Here is a 27,126-nt window from a genome sequence, read left to right as displayed (position 1 = left end):
CCTATAGTTTGAAAAGTGCTTAATTCTATAGTGCCTACACTAAAAAGAAGCAGACTGGCAGATAGTTAAGTCTTGGTACAGCAACATCTCCTATTGAGTCAAAGACATGGTTCAGCATTTTTTTTTTTTTTTTTGAAGTGTATTTACTTTGAGAGAGACAACATGAGCTGGGGAGGCACAGAGAAAGAGGGAGAGAGGATCCCAGACAGGATCCACACTGTCAGCGCAGAGCCTCCCAAGGGGCTTGATCTCACAAACCATGAGATTATGACCCGAGCTATAATCAAGAGTTGGACTTAACCAAATGAGGCACCCAGGTGCCCGGGCTCATCATTTCTTAAACCAAGTTTTAATATATTCTCTCAAGACTCACACACGAGTCTTCTTTCAATTGTCACTAACAAAAAGTTCCGCTGTACTTTTATACACAAAGACCACCAGGTGTGTAAGGTTCAGTGTTTTAAAAACCATGTATGACTTTTACATGTTATGACTACAAAATCAGAAAGAAAATAAAAGTGTTGAAAAAATAAGTTGTACTGATTAAGAACAAAAACTTAAACATTTTTAATTGCAAAATTAAAATTTTTAATTTTAATCTATTATCAGAGTTGATCAAAGAATTTAGAAACTTTTTAGATGTCACAGTTGTTTTTTTTACATCTATTTTCAGACCACTAAACACAGTGAACAAAGAATTTAGTTTTGAACTTGGGATATATAATGTGTATAAGTAGGAACTTTTATGCTTTAACAATGAAAGACTTCTACAATAATCTCACATGGGTAGATTTTGGATATATGTTAGAACATAAAAATTAAAAAGCAGAGTTACAAAACTAAGAACTGGAAAATTTTCCTCCTATGTGAAATGCCAAAATTCTTTTTTCCATATAAACATATTCTAAAGGGTATCGCATCACAAAAATTAATAATTATTTTTATCAATAAATCTTTACTAGTTTGTTTTAATTTTCCTAAACAAATTATTAAAATATTTATAATGTTATATAGGGTTATTCCTTAAATTTAACATTCCAAAGTCTAGGTGTATATATATTAAACCAGAAAAACTATCTAAATGTTAGCTTCTATCTAATTTGACATTGAGAAGGTAATTTGGTTCAATATTATGTGTATGTAAACCAAGTCTCCAGAAGGGCTCTGATCTCTCACTGAAGCATGAGATTAAAGGAACATCGTTGTTCAATTTTAGCACCCTTCTTTTATGTTATAGTTAAAATTATCCGTTCTTTCTTAAGAAAAACTTCCCTTCTAAGAATTTAAAGCAAAGAGGCTTTTCAGTGTCACAAATGGGAATATATTGAATAATTTGCTTTTAGAATGACCTATGTAGAGTTTCTCGGTCAATGAGCAAGTTATCAAGATGATACTGATCGAAAAGTTTAAGGTTTGTTTCACTTTTGAACAGCGGAAAACAAGTATAGGTTGCATATTTAGTAAACATGAAAAGCAAGTAACTTTCCCATAAGCAAAAGTTGTAACACTGTAAGATTCCAAAAAGAATTTGTATTTTAATTACCTAAATAAATTAAACACTTATTCTTAATTTTTATATTACAACACAACCTTTATTATTACAGAAAATATAATCAAACTAATAGCTCAATAAAGATAAATGTAATCGCAACCTCTGACAGTAGTGGCATACATTTCAGCAATCTCAAACTTGCTCTCTGTTACTTTCTAGTTTTACAAAAATATGTCTAAATACAGCAAACTCCCAAATTCAGAGTGAAAAACATTGAGACGTCTAAATGGAAACTGAGTACAATGTTCAAATCCTCACTCTATCTTTCAGATCAGCATGTCTGGCTAGCCATTCGGTTTTGTCACTGTCATCATACTTCTTTTATGTTGCAAAAATTAGAAGCATTTTCCCATGTCTAAGACACCACGGATATGAATAATGGCTTCTGGCTTAACATTGAGGCTTTACTAAAATATGTACACAGTCAGCCAAGTAATTTATCTCTACATATTCTCTTTTTGATGGTTTTCTGGATCATCTCAACTTATAAACCAAAACAACCCTAGTGAAATATTTTTAAAGTTCTGTTCCGGCATTTGGGCAGTTAAGATGCTGGTTACAGTGTAAACTGGTGTGACCTTGGGAATGCAGTTTGAACAATGGACCTTTAAAATATAACATTGGACCCCTTGGAGTTTTTGCATCTTAGGAAATAACCCTAAAATAAGACAAAACATTATATGCAAGGTTTACACTGAAAAAAAAAAAAAAAATGACCTAAATGTTCAACGATGGTAAGTGGTTAAATTATAGTTAAGTATACCTGATAGAGTAATATGTAGCCATTAAAAACTATGTTTATAACATGAAAAATGTCAATATTGACTGAAACAATTGGATTAGAATATGATCTATAAAGTAAAAAACATAAAAAGAAGGGAATGAATTATAAACTGGTAACAATGATTGTGTAGTCTTCTTTATCTTACTGTTTTGGGTAGGAATTCAAATATTCTACAATGACTGTAATGGAGTGGTGGAATTTTAAAAACCATACCCCACACCCCCCCGAATAGTTTCAGTTTCTCCACTAAATACCTGATACGGTTTATTTAAGCTGCAACTTTTAATTTCTCTGGTGTTTAGTAATTTAATTATTACCATTTGGTCTACAAATAAGGTACATTTTTCTGCTCTTTCATATGATCGATGTTTTAATATCTTATTTATAAAGTGAAAATGTTTTAAGAGATATCAAAATAAGATGTGGTAATGACCAGTCACATTAGTAGCATATTCTACAAAATAGGAATAACATTAATTATGAAAATTATAAAATTAATTCAGTCTTTTACAGGAAACCATATAAGCAGTACTTGGCACAATCCTCCTTAAGTAAATAACTGAAAGCAGTCATTAGCAATCTATTTTAGGAAATTATTTTTTGATATTAAAGAAATCAATGCTATGTTTTGAGGAGGCAGAAAGGCTGTAAATCTTAACAAGTAAATTGGGGGAAAATTTCTTCTTTAATGTACCATCAAGGCACACTTTAGTGCTATTTTGGCTAGACCAAGAGTTTGGCCTCCACACGAATCATTTGGAAAGCTGCTTCCCATAAAGTCATGGAATATTTCCAGCTAGTTACTCCAGTGTTCTGTCTGCTTTGCATTTTTTCCTCAATGAAATAGGACAATTAATAAACTCTGGTTACAGTACAAAGCCCAAGTTTCAGCAGCAGCAATATTATCTTTGGATCTGGATTGAGGGACATGAGTTATTCAAATACAGTTCAACTTTCAGAAACTTGGCCATTTACAATGCACTTATTATTTTGAAATTCTTTTCTTTCTTGTGCTTTCCATCATTTTCCTCTTGCCTTTTGCTCCCTAATAGTGTTGTGCAGGTCATTCATTTACTGAGTGTCTACTATGCAACTGTATCACTAGTTCTTTTTTTTTTTTTTAAGTTTATTTATCTTTGAAAGAGAGAATGAGGGAGGGCATGGGTGCACCGGGGAGTGGGGGGGGGGGGGCAGAGAGAAGGAGAAAGAGAGCCTCCCAAGCAGGCTCTGCACTGTCAACACAGAGTCCAATGCGGGGCTCCACCTCATGAACCTTGAGATTATGACCTGAGCTGAAATCAAGAGTTGGCAGCTTAACCAACTGAGCCACCTAGGTACCCCTGTATCACTACTTCTGATCTTTTTCAATATGTAATTAAATGTCAATTTACCCACTAAATGTGGCATGATTTCAGAGAACTCAATGCAGAAAAAGCAAACAGAATGTTAGAATACTAGAAACATTCTCCTTTCAAATGGCACAGAGGTTGTGATATTGCATGTGTAGAGAAAGTTCTAGGGCCCCAATATACTGCTTGGCCCTGCTGTGAACAACATTAACACAGTCTTATCCTATAAATGCTATTCATTAGTTTTCAACTTTTAGACTTATCTTACAGATAAAGCATGAATGCCTTACGTGTGATTACAAAACAGAAAGGAAATACTATCAACCTTGACAATACAAAGGTGTAGCAGGGAAATATGGAAAGTATGAAATAGGAGATGACAGGTGAGAGAAAGGACACCACGCTAATATATAACATGGCAGAGAGTCAAGGGGCACTATCTAAACTCCATGGAACAAAAATAAAAATTTAAATGTATTATTCAGAGTTACAAAATAATCAGTGCACCATAGGTGAGGTGTAATACCTACAGGAATTTCATTTCAGATAGTAAAAGGGAGCATTTAGAATTTTTTTTCAAGGAAGGTGTTGCAATGGACAGTTGTAAGAATCATTGCTCTAAAGGGTTTAAGAAAAAAAATGGGGAGCACAAAGGAGACATTTACCCCTCATTTATATCCTCATCATTGCTAAGAATTAAAATCCTCATAAAAGCACTATAACCTGACTTTAGGAAGAGGAAGTTAGGAGACTCTGTTCTCTTTCCCAGTGGGCTCTAGGAGGGACCAAAATTCTCTTTGGAGGCAATAAGAAGTGAATTCCAGGATCTTCCTGGACTCTTTTCAACCACCTCAGTTGCTTCTTACTGGCTCAGCAAAAACTCCAAATTCCTTAGGGTCTGACACTTGTCTATCTGTTGTCTTTTGTACCTCATGCACAAGTAATAGTAAACTATTTTTGGTATCTTGAATAAAATATGTAGTATGTACCTTTGTATATGAAATATTCTCTCTTGCCTTGTCTCCTAGTCAAATTTCAGTTCAGTCCTTCAGGAATATTTAGTAACCCTCAACACCAACCCAGACAAGACAAATCACTCCCTCCTCTGAGCTCTTACTGTATCTAGTCCATATTTATTTATTTTTCTTATTTTGAGAGAAAACAAGCATGAGCAGGGTAGGGGGCAGAGGGGGAGGGGAGAGAACGTTAGAGAGGGAGAGGGAGAGAGAGGGGGTGGAAAGAAAGGGAGAGAGAGGGAGGGAGAGGGAGAGAGAGAGAGAGAATGAATGAATCTTAAGCAGGTTCCACACTCAGTATGAGGCCCCATGCAGGGCTCAATCCCAATGACCCTGGGATCATAACCTGAGCCGAAATCAAGAGTTGGTTGCTCTGATGAATAAGCCATTGTGTTGTTCAAGGGTCAAATGTTCTTCAAAGTCCACCTATCCAAAACTGAACTCATTTTTACTTTGAATCAATGCCTCCTGCTGTGTTCTTACCTCCATTTAAGGACACTATCATTATCCAGTGGCTCATAACAGAAATCTGGGAGATATCCTTAGACATCTCCTTCTCTCTTACTATTCACATTCAGACATCAACTTCTCTTGATTTTAACTCCCTTAATCTCCACAATTTCCTAATCTATTTCTTTCTTTTATTTCTCTTGTTAATACTTTGTTTCAATATTCTGGTATTTGATTCCTAGACTTTTGTGACAACCAGGCTTGACTGCTGACCTACTCAGGTACTGTTAGTGTAAATTAGAGCCATACAGACAAATGAGAAAGGGATTCTTTTAAGGGGAAAAAGAAGAAAAAGAAAAAGAAAAAGAAAAAGAAAAAGAAAAAGAAAAAGAGAGAAAGAGAAAGAGAAAGAGAAAGAGAAAGAAAAATTAAAAGAAAAAGAGAAAGAGAAAGAGAAAGAAAAAGAAAAAGAAAAAGAAAAAGAAAAAGAAAAAGAAAAAGAAAAAGGGTTTCCATCATGTTTATAATCCTGAAGGCAAGCATGGCCTGGAAAGCTGACAGTGCCTTTGTGAAAAAAGCTACTCCAATCTGGAGGTAGCTCTTAGATCAGCTGCTCAGTTGTCCTGAGAATTCCCTTTACTTCTCTTCTGTGCTAAATTCCCTATTTCTTTGATAGTACATAAGTTTGGTAAACAGCAAACTCCGTTGCTAATTAAGTACAAGTGCACAGGAGATAATTTTGAGTCTCTGCATGTATGAAAATATTATTATTCTACCCTTGCACTTAAATGATAGTTTTGCTGGGTATAGAATTCTATACTGAAACAATTTCCTTTCAAATTTTGAAGGTATTGTTTTATAGTCTTCTTATTTATAGTGTCTCCTGCAAAGCTATTTGCTATTACAGTCTTGATTCATTGTATGGAAATTTGTTTGTTTCCCCTCTCTGAAAGCTTTTAGGATATTTTCTGGGTTTCTGATTTTTCACAACGATGTGTGTTGGTATGAATTATTTTACAAGTATTATAATGGGTACTTTCAATCTATGAACTAATTTCCTTCAGTTAAACAAACTTTCCTTGTATTATTCTGTTGATATTTTTCTACCATTATATTTTTTCTTTTCTCTCTTTATGGAATTCCACTTATTTGCATGTTGAACCTCTGGGACTGATCCTCTATTTTCCTATCTTTTCTCTCCCATTTTCAAGTTCCTTGTCTTCCTCTCATCCCCCTGCCTGAAGAATTTCCTTAGCTCTTTCAACTCAAATAATAAATTACATTTAAATTTAATTTTTAATTTCTAGGACTCTTGTATTTTCTGATTACACCCTTTAAATAACTCCCTGTCCTTGTTTCAAGAATGCATTATCTCCTTTTAGTTCTTTAGAGCTATTAAATATAGTATTTTTAAATTTTCATCTGGTCTCTGTATTATGTTTCCTCTTTTCCTCTGAGTTTGTTACTTAATTTTTTTAAATAAACTTTATTTTTAAGAACAGTTTTAAGTTCACAGCAAAATTGAGCAGAAAGTATGGGGAGTTCCCACATCCCCCCTAACCCCAGACATGCCCAACCTCCACCACCATCAACATTCCCCACTAGAGTGGTACATTTGTTACAACTGATGAGTCTACGCTGACACATCATTACCCAAAGTCCATAGAGTTTACTTTTGGTGTTGTACATTCTATGGGTTTTGACAAGTAAATAATGACATGTATCCTTTACTATAGTGTAATACGATAGTTTCACTGACCCCAACATTCCCTGTGCTCTACCTATTCATTTCTCCTTCTCTTCTAGCCCCTGGCTACTACTGGACTTTTCACTGTCTCCATAGTTCTATCTTTTCTAGAGTATCATATCATTGGCCCTTTTTTAAAAACTAGGCTCCACACTCAACATGGGGTTGAACTCATAAGCTCAAGATCAAGAGTTGCATGGTCTACCAACTGAGCCAGCCAGGTGTTCCTAGAACGTCAAATAGAGGGAATTGTATAGGATGTAGCCTTTTCAGACTGGCTACTTTCACTTAGCAGTATGCATCAAAGGTTCCTCCATATCTTTTCATTGCCTGATAGTTCATTCCTTTTTAGCACTGAATAACATTTCATTGAATGGACCACACAATCCATTCATGTACTGAAGGACAACTTGGTTACTTCTAAGTTCTGGCTATTATGAATAAAACTGTTATAAACATCATGTGCAGGTTTTTGTGTCAACATAAGTTTTCAATTCATTTAGGTATATACCAAGGGGTACAATTACTGGATCAAATGGTAGCCTCTACACCTTTTCATCATGGTCTTCATATGTTGTGTCAATATTTTACCTTCAAATGTATAGAATGGATACTTCCTCACATTTGGAGCTTCCATTTGGTGTATGAAGGGAAAAAATGAGTTCACCATAACTCTAAGACTTTTGGCCTAAGCAACTAGAAAGAAGACGCTATCATCTACTTAGATGAGAAAACAGTGGAAGGTATAGATTGGCATTTGCAAAAACAGACAGTTTGGTCAATTTGAGACATATAGTAGTATCCAAGTGGAGATGTCATGGAGGCAGTTGTATAGGAGACTGAAATTCAGGGGAAGAGATCCAGGCTAAGAATATAAATTTTAGGGTCACCATGAGCCCTAGAGTGAGTTCAAAAGAAAAGAGATCATGGGTGCCTGGATGGCTCAGTTGGTTAAGCGTCTGACTTAGGCTCAGGTCATGATCTCTTGGTCCTTGAGTTCAAGCCCCACGTCAGGATCTGTGTTGACAGCTCAGAGCCTGGAGCCTGCTTCAGATTCCGGGTCTCCCTCTCTCTCTGCCCTTCACCTGCTCATTCTCTCTCTCTCTCTCTCTCTCTCTCTCTCTCTCTCTCTCTCTCAAAAATAAACATTAAAAAAAAGAGGAAGAAGAAAAGAAAAGAGATCAGAGGAATAGTCCTGGGGTACTCCAATGTTTAGAAGATAGAGAGATGAAGATTCAGCATAAAGAAAGAGAAGTATTCAGTGAAACAGGAAGAAAACCATTAGAGTGTAAATAAGTGTTACAAACAGAATAGAACAACTGTGTCAAATGCTGAATAGTCAACTGAGGTCAACAATGACAACTGACTGCTGGATTTAGCAACTAACTGTAAGTCGCTGGTACGATAATTTCAGTGGAATGATACAGGAAAGCATAACTAGAGTGGGTTCAAAAGAGAACAAGAGGAAGAGGAACTATCTGGTATAAATAAGTCTTTTGAGGAATTTTGCTATGAAGTCATGGAGCATACTGAAGGATGTGGAGTCGTTCTTAACATGGAAGAAATTACAGATTCTTTGTAGCCTGATAGGAAGAAAACAAAGGAACAAAGATGATGAAAGAGAGGAGATGGGGGAGAGTGGCTGGAATGATGCACGTGAGAGCAGACGAAATCACAGCATAAGTAGGGAAGCTGGTCTTAGATAGGAACACCAAGAGTTTATCCAAGGTAACAGAGCATATGGCACAAATGAAGATAGAAAGGTATAAGTAGTGACAAGAGCTTATGATTCCTTCTACTTTCTCAGTGAAGTAGAAAGTGAGGATATCCACTAAGAATGTAATCAATGAGAATGTGGTGAAGGTTTGAGAGAAAGGAGAAGCTATGAAAACCTCATCTCTTAGACAGCAGAGTAAGCAAGTGAATGAACTGAAGATAAAGATTGCGTAATAGCATCGTAGGTCCACCAGACACTGAATTATAGTGATATCAATCTGCATGGCTGTGTTTTTCTGCAGGAATATGCTACTGCACAGGTGCATGTGTGAAGTAGGCAGAACTGCATTTAACCATGGTTGGAGCTTTGCTAGAGTAGGATGATAAAGGGGAGCAGCAAGGCAGTGATTGTAATAACATACCATGAAACTTCAATTAGACAAAGGGGCTATATGGACAGGAGAGTGAGAGACAGTACACAGGTAAGTCCTGGCATGCTAAGTTCTACAACTGTCATTCTTTCTTGCTTAGAGTGATATGGAGATCAGAGGAGGGGACCTATGGGTTTATTCCCTGAGCAGAGAAGTTTCCCCAAAGAATCACAATACGCCACTGTTTCTGAGGCAGAAGTGTGTACATCTTGCAATCTTCAAGGGTTCTGCATCAGTGAGAACTCATAATAAAAGCTAGCACTGACCAAGGACTTGGCATTTTATATACATTATTGTATTTCATTCTCACAATAATCCCAAAGGAAAGCATTATCATTATCATTTTACAGATGATAAACTAAGGCTACAGAGATTAAGGTACCTTATATGCTACCTCAGTTCCCAAAAAAAGTCTTCATAGACCTCAAACCCTATATATAATCCAAAACAGCAGAATTTCATGTGAAGAAATCCTTTACTTTTATAAAGATGAAAATTTCTCTTGCACTCCAGGCAAATAAATGAAGAATTTATTTTGTAAAGATTTACGACAGCCCTTTCTCTGACCAATGAATCTGATCTGAGCATAATACTCCTTAATGATGGTCCAAAACACTGAGAAGAAAATTTAGCTACATGTTATTCTCCAGTCTTTTATGTGTGTATGTGTGTATTAATTAAAAAAAAAAAAAAAAGCCTACCTCCATAGAGAATTTTACAACGACTGAAGGAATTCAATCAATGAAAGACAGGTGCATCAATGCATATGAAGAACCATGAAGAAGCTAGTTCATGGACCAAGTAAGCTACAAAAATGAAGGAAAAAAGAAAAGAGAGAAAGAAACAGGTTTTCAGTTTCATATGCCCTAAAGTTACAGAAAAGAACAACAGGCAGTGTCAGAATTTTGAAGTTAAATATAGATGAAGTGAAGGAGAAAAAAAATCAGCAGTACTCAGAAATCTTCCTAAATTGAATATTATTTCCAAATAACTGAAATTAATAAAGTGTAATGAAGACATAATTGCCACAGTTGACTAACATATTACTCTTTCAGTAGAATCCATAACAAAAAAATAAAATAACCCTATTAAGATGTTAAAAACTAAAAAAATAGGGGCGCCTGGGTGGCGCAGTCGGTTAAGCGTCCGACTTCAGCCAGGTCACGATCTCGCGGTCCGTGAGTTCGAGCCCCGCGTCGGGCTCTGGGCTGATGGCTCAGAGCCTGGAGCCTGTTTCCGATCCTGTGTCTCCCTCTCTCTCTGCCCCTCCCCTGTTCATGCTCTGTCTCTCTCTGTCCCACAAATAAATAAACGTTGGAAAAAAAAAATTTAAAAAAAAAAAAAAAAACTAAAAAAATTAAAAACTAACAATTAGGTAAATAAATCTTTTCACACAGAGAAGAAAAATTTCAAAATAGGTCATTAAAATTCCAGTCAAGTTCAGCAGGATTTACAATGACACTTATTTAGTGCTATTATTTCTGAATTTGGGATGCTTTATGAATAACTTGTATTTTCAGATTAATATTGCATTTTCCTGGTCTTTTTATCTGTCTGCTCCGTCCCCAATACCCTTGAAAGAAAGGCACACATTTGCAGGTTGGATGGCCAAAGGCACTGATACAAATTATAGCTGTGGAACTTAAACCAGTTTTGCAGAAGAATCACCTGGAGGACTTTTAAAAACATATTTCTAAGTCCCACCTCAGATTCTTGGACTTAGAAGCCCCGTGGTTTGTAAATCACTTACAAAAGGATCTGCAGATATGTCTGCTGCATAGATGGACGAAATAGAGTAGAGTTGTGGATTTAGGACTGTGCTTGGAAGAGTCTTAAAATTCTCAAGAAATACCTTTGGGCTTCTCTCACCTGTTCCAGCCAGAATAATCCCACTGTCTATTTCATGTATCTATTCTGCTTCTTAAAGTCTGAAAACAACAAAACCTGATAGAGCACAGTGAATTCACTCACATAAGAATTAAACTTATGATGGGGCACCTGGGTGGCTCAGTAGGTTAAGTGCCTGACTCTTGATTTCAGCTCAGGTCATGATCTTGCCATTTGTGGGTTCAAGCCCCATGCCGGGTTCTGTGCTGACAGCTCAGAGACTGGAGCCTGTTTCAGATTCTGTGTCTCCCTCTCTCTCTGCCCCTCCCCCATTAGCACTCTGTCTCTCTCTCTCTCTCAAAAATAAATAAACATTAAAAAAAAAAAAGAAGAAGAAGAATTAAACTCATGATCTGGCATCAAAACTGACCTAATCCAAACATAAAAGAGACTAGACAGATAAAAAGACCAGGATTGATGGATACAGAATATTTGTTAATGCCAAAAGAAAAGCCTTATTAAAGCAGTTCTGTAATTCATGTACTTTTACTTATTGCAACTGAAAAGAACTTAATACATGAATGAATTACAGTCCAAATGGAAAAATATTTATAAATATCTATTCTGTTTTAATTGCATATAAATCTGTCATTTTCTTTTTTTTTTTCAACGTTTATTTTTATTTTTGGGACAGAGAGAGACAGAGCATGAACGGGGGAGGGGCAGAGAGAGAGGGAGACACAGAATCGGAAACAGGCTCCAGGCTCTGAGCCATCAGCCCAGAGCCCGACGCGGGGTTCGAACTCACGGACCGCGAGATCGTGACCTGGCTGAAGTCGGACGCTTAACCGACTGCGCCACCCAGGCGCCCCTAAATCTGTCATTTTCAAAAAGACTATCTTATTCCAGACTTGCAACTGAAAATATACAACTATTTAAATAAATGCAAGGTTTAGTGACCTTGCCTCCTACGGAGACAGGAGTAGATCTAGAGAGGCGTTCTCCTTGGGGAAATAATCACCCTAAGAGAAAACAATCAGAATGAACACCTGTCCACTGCTTCCCCATAGTATAAGGTTTGGATCCTTTGAACACCTTTCAGGTGTCTCCCCTAATCTACCCTAACCTAGAAAACTATGCTGTGTGCTATAGAGAAAGGGAGGGAAGTTTCTTCCTTCCATTCTGTCCTTGGATACTTCCCTAGGACTGGGTATCTTGGTCTTTTGAAATTCTCCATTTCAACCACCCTATCTAATAATAATGCATGCCTACTGGAAATTAAATTTGAGACATCAAATCCTGTATGTGGTTCCCATCTCAAGGAGCTGCTTCAACAAATGACTCAGAGTATTTTTACTCACCTGTCTGAATACACATACTTAGCAGGAGGTGAACTGAGTAGGAAGCCAGGAGAGCAACTATCAGCAACAAGAAACTAAAATATAAAAGAGGACATGGTCAAACCCCACAAAAGTTTCTTTTCTGAGGTATCTCTTTAAAAAACCAATTTTTTTTTTCACATTCAAATGTTCACAGGGATGATCTTAGAGTTGGATTGTAGCCACTAAAGAAAGAAAATATTATTCTGCATTTACTGAATTTTATTTAAATGAAAATATACTGCTTTTAAATTTTAAAAAATCAGAAAGAAACCAACTTTATTTGAAACAAAAACAAATTTCCTCCTTCGGCACTCTTGTCTGCTGACTGCTGGTTCAGCCATTCAGTGATCTTGCAATACTTCCCTTTTATAACTATTTCTTCCTATTTTAAATCCAAACAGAGGTTTTGGTTGTGGAATCTCATTGTCCTTTTTTTCTTTTTCCTTTTTTTCTTTTTTTAATGTTTGTTTATTTTGAGAGAGAGAGATAGAGTGTGAGTGGGGGAGGGGCAGAGAGAGAGGGAGACACAGACTCTGAAGCAGGCTCCAGGCTCTGAGCTGTCAGCACAGAGCCCGACGCGGGGCTCAGACCCACGAGCTAAGAGATCCAAGACCGGAGCCGAAGTCGGATGCTCAACCGACTGAGCCCCCCGGGCGCCCCGTCATTGTCTTCTTTTTCCTTCCCTCTGTCTCTTCTCTTCCGAAGATTGTACCCCCCCTTCATCTATAAAACTGAATTAAGACTGCATTTCCTAGCATTAAACACACACATCCACCAAACCAAACAAATGCAGTTAACACAGTTGATGTGTTCATGACACAATTTGAAAAGGTGCAGACGATGTAATAATTGGGATTCTTTTACTGAAAGTGGTAAAAGAGACAACATGCATAATTTCCTACTTATTTTCAGGAAGATACTAACAAACAGGCTTCTAGAAAGCTGGCTCTAGTGGAGTACCCCAAAAGTTACTTTTGGCCCACTTAATACTTGTTATTAAGTAGCAAAACTGAGAGGTACACTTGAAGCCTCACAAAATAACAGTCTGGTATCACTAAATGGCAAATGTGATATGATTCAATGAGGGCATGTTCCGTGGTATACATCTGCATGTAAGACCCTGGAGTACAAGATGTGATTTTTTTCAAAGGGAACCCAAAATAAGTTCTACAATTATGTCTTGCCTAAGATGTCACATACAGTTTTGAAGTTTTAAAACTATGAATGTTTGTTAAGAAACAAGACAAACCAGAGACAGAGAGAGAGAAATCAAAAATGGACTCTTAATTATAGAGAACAAACTGTTACCAGAGGGGAGGCGGTAGGCGTTGGGTGAGACAGGTGATGGGGAAAAAGGAGTACATTTGTTGTGATGAGCACCGGGTGTCGTAAAGGAAATGTTGAATCACTGCAATATAGTGATAACACTGTATGTTAACTGGAAATAAAATAAAAACTCAAAAAAATTATGAGGGGCACCCGGCTGTCTCGGTACAACATGCAACTCTTAATCTCGGGGGGGGGGGGTTAGTTTAAGCCCTACTTAGGCGTGGATCCTACTTAAAAAATTTTTTTTTATTTAAAAAAAATTATGGGGGTGCCTGAGTGGCTCAGTTGGTTAAGCGACCGACTTCAACTCAGGTCATGATTTCATGGTTTGTGACTTCAAGCCCCGTGTCTGGCTCTGTGCTGACAGCTCAGAGCCTGGAGCCCACTTTGGATTCTGTATCTCCCTTTCTCTCTGCTCCTTCCCTGCTCATGCTCTCTCTCTCTCGCCTTCGAAAATAATAAACATTCAAAAAAAATTTTTTAATAAAAAAATTATGAAAGTTTGTGCATATATCTCATTATAAAAGGAAGTTGGGTTACTTAAAAGTTGGTTCGCTTACCAAGAAATTCAAAATAAAAGCAGAAAATAAACCTAAATGAGACTCTATGCATTTTAAATTTCCTGGTAAAATGGGTCTGCTTGTACTGATAAACAAAACAAACTTGCTAAATGCTAAGGATTAGGTCTAGTTCTAAACGATTTCAGTTTAGCAGAGAAACTAACTTGCAAACAAATCATTACAACACATTATAATAACAGAATGAATAGACAAGTACTATGGAAACACAGAAAAGCCAAGAATGTCTCCTATTTTGGGCCAACTGGCATATGAGTTGAGTCTAGATGAAAAGGAATAGGCACAGAACACATGCCTAGACTCAGGGAAATAAGACTACTTAACAGCTGGAGGACAGGATATGATGGAGAGAAATGAAAAGATTATGTGTTTTCCACTCACAAAATTGCTATTTGTAAGTAATCTGATAGCTGATAAACTTTAATTCACGTTGGCCAACGCGACACAACAACAGCCACTTCTTAATGTTATCATAAACAAGCATGGGTCAAGTTTCCATTTTTAAAAATTAGTCCCACTTTTGGATAAAAAATACAAATTATATAGCATCCCTCCAAACTACAGAGTAGCAATAATATATAAGTAGCAGGAAAATGCTAAACCTCCAGAAATGATTTAACTAGAAATTGTATAACACCAGCTCTGGGGCCTCTTTGCTTCTCAGTGTACTATCAAAATGGGGGGGGGGGGGGGAGGGGGCGGGAAGGGGAGAAATAAAGAAAAAAACTCACCTAAATCCAAGGATGCCAGTATGAGCCATAACATAAGCTAAACCAAGGATGCCACTTCCCATGATGGCATTTGTCAAATTAAACACAGACAAACCAAATGAAACACCTGGGGATCCCTGTCTGTAAAGTTCCTGCAAGCACACAAATTTAACAGTGTTAAGTGTTTAGATGAAGTTCAGATTTCATCAAGAAATGAATGACAAGTTATGGAGAACTCCTGCAATCCACAGGCACTGTGTGACACTAATTTCTCAAGCAGCACTGGTTTCCTTTTTTCCCTTCCCACCTCCCACTAATGCAGTGCCAGAAAAATCTTGTTTCCTAGGAAGATCATCTCCACCAGTACAGAGGCCAGACAGGCTTCAGGAAAAACCATGACTAACCTTGTGACTGCAAAAGATGAAGATAGGATAGGAATGGGGTGGGACAGAGACGAGGGAGAGATGGCCTCAGCTCATGTGATTACTGAAGAAATCCTGAGTCAGCTTGGGGCTCCTGTAGACAATGGTTACTCCCCAATTACTAGGACTGCAAAGGTAATCTCTATATAGTTAATGAATTCAGTCAGCTCAAATGCAAGGATGGTCGGGAATACCTTGCAATGACCATACAATAAACAGAAGCAATACACGTTGCTCTACCGAGGATGCCCCTGAAAACACCCTCTGCCAAAACAGCATTGGTGAGCGAAGTCCTAGAAACTGTTACAGTCCAGGGACTTGAGTTAAAAAGCCGAGGGCCCCCCTTGCACAAGTTTTAGGGTCAGGGAAGTGCTATGTACTCATTACCAGGCCACCTCTACTCCTTCACCGCTAAGGAGCTCTGTATGAAGTTTCCAGGCACCCAATGACTAAGTCTAGGGAAGAAAAATCTCGTGACTCTGGCAAAAACCTCACAAGACTGTTGGAGGGAACAGGAAGTCGACAAAGACACTAACAGACAGCACTGAGTTACATAACGGCAGGGCTGCTCCTCCAGTCAGGTCCCCAGCCTCCAAATGGTGCTGCACCTCTTCCACCTGTGCCCGCGCCTTTACTTTCTCTCTAGGGCATGTTACGCTGCAATCACATTCATGCACTCGCTGGGTCTCATCTGCGTCTGGCTCCTGCCTTTGGGCCCCATCCCCCAAGAGTCAGGCTCCAGGTTCTCCCTTCTCCCCGTGCAGCACCTGCACCTCCTTCTTTTCCAGGTCTCATCTGTCAGGCATTTCAGGAAAAAGGCCGGAGGCCTGCAGCACCCAGAAGCTTCCCGAGGAAACTTACGTTGCTTAGCAACGGGCTCAACTCTTCCGCCTCCGCCGCTTCGGACTGCTGGGCCGAGACGTACCAGCTCCGCTCGGCGTTGCCGATCCCCCAGGGCGCCTCCATGCTGCTCGCTGGCCGACAACCAGGTCCATCTGCGAGCTCCTACCCCAGCCTTCCAGTCAATAGTCGCGCGGGAGGCGGGGCGGGGCCGGCCCTTCCGGGTTCCCGTACCGACCGGGGCGGAGAAGAAAGAAGGGAATCGACGGGCTCTGATGACGCTCTCCCCTCCGTGGCGAACCGTGATGATGTCATCGAGGGCCAGCCCTTCCACGAGCGACTCTCTTCCGAGCTGCACCAGAGCATGAGGTGAGGGGTCTAGACTTGGAGTCAACCGCCGCGCGGCGCCGGGAATTGGGATGGTGCCGTTGGTGAAGTGGTGACCACAGTGCCCCTGATCCGAGAGGCTGAGGGTCAGGTGGTAGTACCCGTCCTCCAAGGTCTGCTCTCCGCCACTCGCTTCTTGGCGCAGGTCGCGAGGTCACCCACCGCCCGGGTGCTGAGCTTGGGCCCTAGTACTGGGTGCGAAGGAATGTGTTTTATCTGTTCAGAAGCTTTCTGATCGAGCCTTTAGCCATATTTTACATGTGGGAAACCGAGACTCCGATTAAGAAATTACAAGATCACGCAGCTGGAGACCTGCTAGACCAAACTTGAACCCTGACTGTGAAGTTTGAGAATTGCTTCACGGGGTTCTGGGGCAGGGCCCTCTCCCCTTCCAATTATTTCTTTGGTATTCTAGAAGGCAAAGTGAATATCTGATACTATTAATGGAATGGACATAGAACTCTGCAAAGCCCTAGTCCTCAAAATACTGAAACCTCAAGTTATAGACAGGACTTGGGGTAGTGAAGCATTAAAGACAAACAACATACCAATCAATATATTAAGAATACAGGCTCTGTAGTCAGTCAGACAGACCTGGTTTTTAATCCCTGCGCAGCCACTTACAGAAACGAGACTGGATGAATTAACCTACTTCTGACCTTTAGTTTCCTCGTTTACAAAATAAAGATGTGATAACCACACACCTCCCAAGATAGATAATGTGTGTAAAGCATGTAGCACAGCCTCTGATGTAATAAGCACCCATAAGTATCCTAGTAAATATTGCCATTGGTAAAGTCATAAATATAATGACCATTTCATTTAGAGATGGATCATTTAAGTCAAACGTCAGCCTTCCAATCCCAAACTTATTCTGTAGAAAATTGTGGGTGGAGAGGTTCATTGACTGTAGGGAGGCTGATGGGTCACTAAGCCCTTGTCCTGGCAGCAGATGGGTTAAGGTGCAAATTTATTATTTACTACTTTTATAAAAGACAACATATCATGGAAAAGATAGTATACTTCTCACACACCAGTCAGCATTTAGCATGTTATTTAAAACTATAGAATTTAGATTTTTTATTCTTAACCTGTTGTGAACATGTAAGTTTGTAGCTTTCTGTTTTTGTTTTGTTTGTTTTTTTAAAGTGCATCTTTTTTTTTTTTTTTTTTTTTTAGGAACTTATGGAGGCAATTTGGATTCTCAAGAATACTTTTCAAAGTGGAAACGTGTAGAATATCTGAATCAGAATCATTGGCTCCACTTGCTTGGACGTCACAGATACAGAAACTTAGCAGAGCACCTGGTATTTTCTTGCTGGATCAAAGGAGAAGATTCTCCACCATGACTGAAATAGAAACAAACCAGAGAGACTCTGAATTGTTTTCACCACCCTCTAATGTTCGAGGAATGACAAAACTTGATAGAACAGCTTTTAAAAAGACAGTCACCATCCCAGTACTTAAAGTGAGGAAAGAAATAGTCAATAAATTGATGCGATCCCTTAAAAGGGCAGCACTGCAGCGCCCAGGCATAAAACGTGTAATTGAAGATCCAGAAGATGAAGAAAGTAGACTAGTTATGTTGGATCCCTATAAAATATTTACTGATGGTTCCTTTGAGAGAGCAGAACTCGGTATTTTAAAGCAGCTTAATGTCAGTCCACAGATACATAAATATAATTTGGAACTCACTTATGAAAACTTTAAGTCAGAAGAAATCTTGAGAGCTGTGCTTCCTGAAGGTCAAGATGTGACTTCAGGATTTAGCAGAGTTGGACATATTGCCCACCTGAACCTTCGAGATCATCAACTACCTTTCAAGCATTTAATTGGTAGGTGTGTCTTAGTAATAATATTTATGTGCTAGAAAGTAATTAGGTTCTCATTTTAGTTCTTAAAATGACTTTCTTAAATGTCAAATTACAGAAGCAGGACATGTTACCATTTTAATTTTAAGCTGCATCTTGAGCTACATACCCTCTCTTTTGAAAGCCATTTTGGAATGCTCTCTCCAGAGTGATAGCAAACTCTAAAAATCAGTTCAGGCTTTTCTGTACACAATATACAAGCATAGATTAAACTCAGATTTTTTGCTTTGGCAGAATTCTTTGGCACCTCGTCATTTGGTACATAGGAGTTATTAGGCCCTCAAGACTATGCTGAATTCTAGGTTTCTTCAATTTGAGTGTTTACCATCAAAAGTTCAAGACCCTGTTTATTCATGCTTTGATTCGACTGACTGAGCCTCTTCTATATGTCTGGCACCATACTTTGTTTTTTAGTGCCCTTAGTCATATAGAAATGATGCTTCTGGGGACACTTGGGTCACTCGTCAGTTGAGCGTCCAACTTCGGCTCAGGTCATGATCTCATGGTTCATGAGTTCAAGCCCCGTGTCAGGCTCTGTGCGGACAGCTCAGAGCCTGGAGTCTGCTTCAGATTCTGTGTCTCCCTCTCTCTGCCCCTCTCTGGCTTGTGCTCGGTCTCTCTCTCTCAATCTCTCTCTCAAAAATAAACATTAAAAAAAAAATAATGTTTTTGTATGTTGTATCTCTGTAAGCCCAAGTTTGAGCCTGGGTCCTTTATCCTTTGGGAGAAGAAAGAAGTAGAAGACTAATCAGGATTGCAGTTGTCCTTATACAAATATTTGATGTCCGTGTATTCTCCAGATTTTTTTTTTCTTTTTAATGTAGAGTAATTGTCAGAACTTTTGAGAATTATTTTCACCTTTAACATGTTCTCAGGGCACCTGTGTGGCTCAGTTGGTTGACTGTCCAGTTCTTGATTTCAGCTCAGGTCATGATCCCAAAGGTCGTGGGATCAAGCCCTCTGTCAGGTTCCATGCTGAACATGGAGCTTGCCTGGGATATTCTCTCTTTCTATTCTCTTTCTCTCTCTCCCTCTCCCTCTCTCTCTCTCTCTCTCTACCCCCCCCCCTCCTCTCTCTTCCTACCCCTCTGCCCCACTCTCCAGCTTGCTTGCACTCTCATGCTTTAAATAAAATAAAATAAAATAAAATGTAGTTCTCAGTATTTTGCATGATTAGGATTTCAGAAATACGCTATTATGCATTTCCTTTGTTTTTACTGATGAAAGGGACTGATAATGCACAACGATAACACAACAAATAATTAAGCAGATCTTTATAATTATGTCTGGGTACAAATGTCAAAGATCAGCTTTGCTATGTATGAGTCATCGCCTGTCAGAACTCAAAACATCCCTTTTGGCATCCCTATTTTATTCAGGGCCATCCTAGATTAAAAGTGAAGCATTTTCATCCAGTGGCAATTTTAAAGCTTTTGCTATAGACTTTCAGTTTGTTTTTTTTATTTCATTCTTCATTTCAAACTATTATACCTTAAAAATTGACTTCTGATACCTGAAGCAGAACAGGATAAGAATAATGATTGGCTAGAGTCATATTCAAAGTCAGGTATCTAATTATCAAAAAGAAATTGGACAAATTCTGGTTATATATCAGCATGTTTGTATTATTGAGCACTTTTTACTAACTTACAAATCAAGTTATCTTTCTTTATGCAGGACATGACATATAGATTCTTACAATTTTTTTAAGTGCTAACAAAAAAGTAGACTTTAAGTAAAGGGCATCAATATACCATTTCTGGTGTATTTTATTTGTAGCTCTTTCTGCTCTGGCAAATATTTGACAAAAAGAACAATTTAATTGAACATTTTACTTAGATAAGACTCTAAATAATCTGTTTCTTTTATTTGAAAACTTATCTTACTGGTATGTATTTCCAAAGTGGAGGCATCTTTTTTAAGTACATAGTAAAGCAGACATTTGATTAGGTCAGTGGGAACAGGGTGCTGATTTTAGAGATCATTTGTTGCAATGGTCCTTATACTTTTCCTTTCTGTTCTTTACCTTATGGTCTACTTTTTTGCTTATTGTTGTGTATTGGTCCTTCTGAGATTTAATTTAAAAAAAAAAAAAAAGGAAAACTATTAGATAGACTGAAACTCCTCAAAAATTTTTCTTTAAAAATGTACCCATATAGGGGCACCTGGGTGGCGCAGTCGGTTAAGCGTCCGACTTCAGCCAGGTCACGATCTCACGGTCCGTGAGTTCGAGCCCCGCGTCAGGCTCTGGGCTGATGGCTCGGAGCCTGGAGCCTGTTTCCGATTCTGTGTCTCCCTCTCTCTCTGCCCCTCCCCTGTTCATGCTCTGTCTCTCTCTGTCCCAAAAATAAATAAAAACGTTGAAAAAAAAATTAAAAAAAAAAATGTACCCATATAGGGTGGCTGGGTGGCTCATTCGGTTGTGTCCAGCTCTTGATTTCAACTCACATCATCATCTCACAGTTCGTGAGTTTGAGCCCTACCTTTGCACTGTTAGTGCAGCGCCTGCTTAGGATTCTCTGCATCTCTCTCTGCGTCTCCACTGCTCATGCGCACACTAGCTCGCTTACTCTCTCTCTCTCAAAATAAATAAATAAAAACTTGTGTACCCGTATGGTTTTTTGTCTTTGTATTAGAGGCTGGCAGACATTAATTAACTTTGCTAATCCACTGAATTTTTAGAATTGCATGCCACGATATACACACTAGATGCAACTTTTGTCTATAACCAAAAGAAATACAGTTTATTTCCATTTTATATTTTCAGTTTTATTTTGCAACCGATTGGCAATATTTATGAATTCTCATCTTTCAGGTCAAGTTATGATTGACAAAAATCCAGGAATCACCTCAGCAGTAAATAAAATCAATAACATTGATAATATGTACCGAAATTTCCAAATGGAAGTGCTATCTGGAGAGGAGAACATGATGACCAAGGTATGGAATATCTTATTGTCTCCTAGGTACAGATTATATCAAGATTAATGTTTAGAATCAGAATAGATGTCAAAGATTAAAAGTATTTATAATAACCCAATATTGATGAGTATGTGAGAATGTGAGCATTTATATATCCTTTTGATGGAAGTGCAAATTTGATACAAATATTCAGGAAGAGTATATGGTAAAAATTGCCATTTTGAATAGGTACCTCCTTTGACCTAGGATTCCATTTACGGGAAGTTATCTCAAGGATATGATTGGAGAAAATTGTAGTGATGTGTATGTACCAGGTTCTACAAAGGAATAGAAACAACCTAAATGTTCATCAGAGAATTGATTAAATTTTGGTATAACAACACAATGAAATACCTCATCATTATAGATTACTGAGCTCCACACTTACTAAAATAAATTGCCCAGTGATAGGTTAAGTGACAAAAACACCAGTTGTAGAGTAGTATATATATATATATATATCTCCATTTTAACTAAATATGTATGTAAATATGCACATATATCAGAATGTTAACAGTGGGCATATTTTTATTTGATATAGTAGTTACTAGTGACCTTTGTTCTCATTTTTATACTCTTCTACGGAGCACATATTTCTTTTATAAGAAAAACAAAACAAACCTATTTCAAAGAAAAAATTTTTTTAATATGTAGGAAAACCACTTTCTCATCCTCTACCCCCAAAATCCTCTGAAGTGCTGGATAATATAAACATTTTTTTTATTTAAAAGTCTTAGATAATTATGTGTTAATATTATGTGAAATTTTGTACCCAAGCTAGGAAATAGGTTAACTTCTCTCCTTAACTTGATAAAGATTTTAATAACAAAGTCCACTCTTAAGATGTTAGATGTATCTTTGTTGGGTCCAAGTTTTTATTTAAATACTAGTTAGTTAACTAATAGGGTAATATTGGTTTCAGGTGTTGAATTTAGTGATTCATCACTTACAGATAACACTCAGTGCTCATCGCAACAAGTGCCCCCCTTGATGCCCATCACCCATTTAGCTCCCCCCCCCACCTCCCATCCAGCAACCCTCAGTTCTCTATAGTTAAGAGACTTAAGCTCTTATGGTTTGCTTCTCGCTCTTTTTTTTTTTGCCTTCCTATATGTTCATCTGTTTTGTTTCTTAAATTCTATGTGAGTGAAATTATATGGTATTTGTCTTTCTCTCACTGACTTCTTTCTCTTAAACAGGACTTTATAAAACCCAGGAGAGTTTATGCAAAATAACTATTTTTTAAGATTCTGGACCACATAGATTTAGGTGAATATTTTAAGTATAAAATTATTTCTCCATAATTTAATTGTAACAGAATATTAAAACACCATTTACTACATACTTACTATTAGGCCTGAGCTAATGTTTTAAATATAACAAATCCTTAGAAGACCACAAGATAATAGTGGTTATTTTGTTTTGTTTTAAATTTATTTATTGTTTAATTTACATGCAAGTTAGTTAGCGTATAGTGCAACAATGATTTCAGGAGTAGATTCTTCAATGCCCCTTACCCATTTAGCCCATCCCTCTCCCAGAGCCCCTACGGCAACCCTCTGTTTGTTCTCTGTTTAAGAGTCTCTTATGTTTTGTCCCCTCCCTAATGTTCATCTGTTTGGTATCTTAAAGTTTTCATATGAGTGACGTCATGTGATATTTGTCTTTTTCTAACTGGCTAATTTCACTGAGCATAATAATCTCCAGCTCCATCCACATAGTTGCAAATGGCAAGATTTCTTTCTTTTTGACTGCCAAGTAATAATCCAGTGTGTGTGTGTGTGTGTGTGTGTGTGTGTGTGTGTGTGTGTACACATATATATACACCACATCTTCTTTATCCATTCATCCATCATGGACATTTGGGTTCTTTCCATACTTTGGCTATTGTCGATAGCGCTGCTATAAACATTGGGGTGCGTGTACCCCTTCGAAACAGCGCATCTGTATTCCTTGGGTAAATATAATGGTGGTTGTTTCTAATATTCTCTTTATGCAGATAAAGTAACAAGGAATGACAGCTGGATTTTTGGAGCCAGACTTCTGACTCCAGAGTCCATGCATGATCTTTCCCTGTATAACGTCCACGGGGCCTACTGCTTGTGTGTATTGTGTGGGGTCTGATCTGGCAAGTAAGATTTGAATGTGAGTGCTTTGCTGGTATCCGTGCTTATCTCAGCATACTGATTGAGTGCTGCTTGTTCTTCATTTGGTACTGCCCTTTAGGGTACTTCCTTCTTCTCAGAGAGCTAAAAGTTCTCAGAAACTTCTGTAATTTTTTATTTATTTATTTTTTTTAATTTTTTTTTCAACGTTTTTTATTTATTTTTGGGACAGAGAGAGACAGAGCATGAATGGGGGAGGGCCAGAGAGAGAGGGAGACACAGAATCGGAAACAGGCTCCAGGCTCCGAGCCATCAGCCCAGAGCCTGACGCGGGGCTCAAACTCACGGACCGTGAGATCGTGACCTGGCTGAAGTCGGACGCTTAACCGACTGCGCCACCCAGGCGCCCCAAAACTTCTGTAATTTTTTAAATGGCTTCTGATTGATTTCTTAAGTCAACTGAAGTTTGTTCTTAGGATATATTTTATATTTAACATTTATACCATAAAGTAAATGCAAAAACTCAGTATAATTTCTTTACTACAAACAGAATCACATTTAATTTTAGGAGCTCAAGCAGCATAAGTACTTTCTGTGTCTATTGTGAGTAAAAAGATTCCTGAGAGTGAATCGGACTGAAAGTAATGCTGAGTGGGTTAGGTTGAAAGACAGTATGAGTAAAATCAGAAGGATACTTAAAGTCTAATTTTTTAAAAGTAGTACTATGCTTCACCTTAAAAAGGGGGAGTAGGAAGGATATTTCAGGAAAAGCATCCCAAGACATATTCAGACCTTCCAGGTTATAGATCTAGAGAGTTTTAGTTAGCAGAATAATGAAGGAACATTTCCAACTCTGGAGGCTTAATGTGGCCAGAGCATCTGATGTGGTCGGACGGAAAACATATTTACACAAATTTCAAAGCAAAATATTCCATGAAGGCAGAATATAGAAGATGTATCTCTCTCAGATTTGTAGAACTTAGGAACTTTTCTGGCCTTTTGATTCTTCATCCGTTAAAACAAGGGGCTTAAAATGAAGGCTGAGGTCACATTACATGACTGTAATTTTAGTTTTGTTTTCTATTTTCTAACATGCTTATGATCGTTCCCCCAAAAAATGGCACAAAGTCTTAAAATTTTAAATTTCAAGACTTAGCTTCACTAAATATATTTAGTTTAATCCATGAAAACTCAAATTTGGGAAAAGAGAAAAGTAGGGGAAGGATTTCTTCTATACACTGGCTAAAATTTGTAGATATGAACCTTGCAAAATCCAAGTAACTGTCTAAAAACATAGTAAAATACCTCAAAATCCAATGTGTACATGGCACGTCTTTTCTTTCCCAAGATTTTTTTTAATGTTTTTTATTTATTTCAAGAGAGAGAACGTGCACACACAAGCTGGGGAAGGGCAGAGAGAGAGGGAGAAAGAGAACCCCAAGCAGGCTTCATGCTGCCAGTGCGGAGTCCAGCGCGAGGCCTGATCTCACGAACCGTGAGGTTGTGACCTGAGCTGAGATCAAGAGTTGGATGCCTAACTGATTGAGCCACACAGGTGCCCCAGTACAAGATACATCTGTCATGCCTCCCTCTTACAAACTGAAAATTAAGGAAGCTTATTTGCTGAGGGGAATGCTGTCTGCAACTTCAGTTAGTCCTCATGAAGATATGTGTTGTGTTGTTTCAAATTATAGGTTTATTTCCCTCTCTGTCAGGTGACAAAATAGAGTAGGATTAAGCCAGTCAATTGGCCTGTCTGAAAAATGCCTTATGTGATTTGGGAACCACTTTATGACTGGGTAGAATGAGACGGAGAGTCATTTGGCTTTAAAGAGAGGACTTTTCTTAGGACAAAGTCTAATGCGGGGTGTTAACTGGCTTCAAGAATAGCATAAACACCAGAATTCTAATTAAAATGCAGTTATTTGCTCCTAAATTTAAATGTGTGGGCATACCCATCCAGTGTCCATGGCTGGAATTTAAAACTAAACAGGTTAACCAAGGTATGATACCTTTTTCAGGTTCGAGAAAACGGCTACACCTATGAATTTGATTTTTCGAAAGTCTATTGGAATCCTCGTCTCTCTACAGAACACAGTCGTATCACAGAACTTCTCAAATCTGGAGATGTGCTATTTGATGTTTTTGCTGGGGTTGGGCCTTTTGCCATTCCAGTAGCAAAGAAAAATTGCACTGTATTTGCTAATGATCTCAATCCTGAATCCCATAAATGGCTATTGCACAATTGTAAATTAAACAAAGTGGACCAAAAGGTGAAAGTCTTTAACTTGGATGGGAAAGACTTCCTTCAAGGACCAGTCAGAGAAGAGTTAATGCAGCAGCTGGGACCACTGTCAAAAGAAAGAAAACACTCTGTGCACATTGTCATGAACTTGCCAGCAAAGGCTATTGAATTTCTCAGTGTTTTCAAATTGCTTTTAGATGGGCCGCCATGTGGCATTGAGCTCCTTCCCATAGTGCACTGTTACAGCTTTTCCAAAGACCCTAATCCTGCTAAGGATGTTCAGCAGCGAGCTGGGGCTGTGTTAGGCATTTCCTTGGAGGCATGCAGTTCAGTTCACTTAGTAAGAAATGTAGCCCCTAACAAGGAAATGTTATGTATCACCTTTCGGATTCCTGCTGCTGTGCTCTACAAGAACCAGACCCTGACTCTAGGTGAGCAATTTCTGGGAAATTAAATGTAAACTATAATACTTTTCATGTAGCTTTTAATATTTATTAAATTTGGAAATAGGTTAAACTAATTCTAGTTAGATATTTCGGTTCAAGATTCTTTGCCACTCAATTGTGACTGGTTTCTCGCAATTTTACGAATTTTAGTATGACATACACACTATTCAGTCTAGCGGAAGGTTATTTCACTATAATAATAAATCTGCAGTCATGTTACTATTTTATGTATACGTTGAGTATTCAGAATCTTTAAAATGCCTATATTGTTTGCTTTTTAAAGGTATTTTCCAATGTTAAGTCTCTTACCTAATAACAGGTTTTTTGGCTTTGTTACAGAGAATCAGGACGACCCACCTCTTAAACGCCAGAAGACAGATAAAGTCTTTTCAGAAGAAAAAACTCAAATTGCTTCAGTCACTTCATTGGAAATGTCTTCTCCATCTCCCCATTAGACCTTTATGTAATAAAATATAATGACTTCATAAAATTTTAGCATTCATTTTAGTACTGAACACTTCTATTTTACCCTTGCTGTTATATCAAATTAAAATTTAAATAAGTCTATTTTATCTAAGTGATAATAATTAGATTATAATCTTATAATCTAAATTATGTCTAATTTTGTATTAGATACATATATTTAAATATTGACTGTCTCCTGGGAAAATAGTTTTTGAAGGTGGGATAATTGCCTGCTAACAATCACTTTGCAGTGATCCCCAGTTGGAGAGTATGCCTAAATTTTATATAAGTACCCCTAAACTAGTAATAAAAAATGAAATTATTTAGATCAGGAATGGTAAACCATGCCTGACAAGCCAAATCTAGCCTACCACCTGTTTTTGTACGGCAAGTAAATGACCTGAGAATGGTTCTTATACTAACGGTCGAAAAAGAATTTTAGAAATCTTGTGACATGAAAATTGTATGAAATTTGAATTTCAGTGTCCATAAATACAGTTTTATTGGAATACA

At 37.9% G+C, this 27,126-nt stretch overlaps 2 protein-coding genes across 5 annotated transcripts in view; one reads left to right on the top strand and one right to left on the bottom strand.

Annotated features, from left to right (window-relative positions):
* The window catches only part of SLC38A6 (solute carrier family 38 member 6), a 67,844-nt gene extending 51,550 nt beyond the window's left edge, over positions 1-16,294 (bottom strand). For 3 of the 4 annotated variants that reach the window (XM_047860977.1, XM_047860978.1, XM_047860979.1), the window contains exons 1-3: positions 16,155-16,277; positions 14,893-15,023; positions 12,234-12,307 (exon numbers count right to left, since the gene is read on the bottom strand). In XM_047860977.1, coding sequence (XP_047716933.1) covers positions 12,234-12,307; positions 14,893-15,023; positions 16,155-16,259 — 310 coding nt within the window. In that variant the 5' untranslated portion in view covers positions 16,260-16,277. Of the gene's footprint in view, positions 1-12,233; positions 12,308-14,892; positions 15,024-16,154 lie in introns of all 4 variants that reach the window. The other variant, XM_047860980.1, reaches the window with a different exon arrangement.
* Positions 16,258-27,126, top strand: TRMT5 (tRNA methyltransferase 5). Its single transcript, XM_047860976.1, has 5 exons — positions 16,258-16,502; positions 17,700-18,355; positions 21,207-21,331; positions 25,479-26,133; positions 26,488-27,126. The coding sequence occupies exons 1-5, from the start codon at positions 16,258-16,260 to the stop codon at positions 26,601-26,603; spliced, it is 1,797 nt and encodes a 598-aa protein (XP_047716932.1). The 3' UTR covers positions 26,604-27,126.

This window comes from Prionailurus viverrinus, chromosome B3 (assembly GCF_022837055.1).
Source record: "Prionailurus viverrinus isolate Anna chromosome B3, UM_Priviv_1.0, whole genome shotgun sequence".
NCBI lineage: Eukaryota > Metazoa > Chordata > Mammalia > Carnivora > Felidae > Prionailurus > Prionailurus viverrinus.
This window is presented reverse-complemented; position numbering and strand designations above follow the sequence as displayed.

Bases quoted from the DNA above. Each gene is read 5' to 3' on its own strand.
- TRMT5 (XM_047860976.1), top strand. From the start codon at position 16,258: ATGCTGCTCGCTGGCCGACAACCAGGTCCATCTGCGAGCTCCTACCCC. The intron at 16,503-17,699 runs GTGAGGGGTCTA...TTTTTTTTTTAG, and splicing joins GAGCTGCACCAGAGCATGAG to GAACTTATGGAGGCAATTTG. The intron at 21,332-25,478 runs GTATGGAATATC...TACCTTTTTCAG, and splicing joins AGGAGAACATGATGACCAAG to GTTCGAGAAAACGGCTACAC.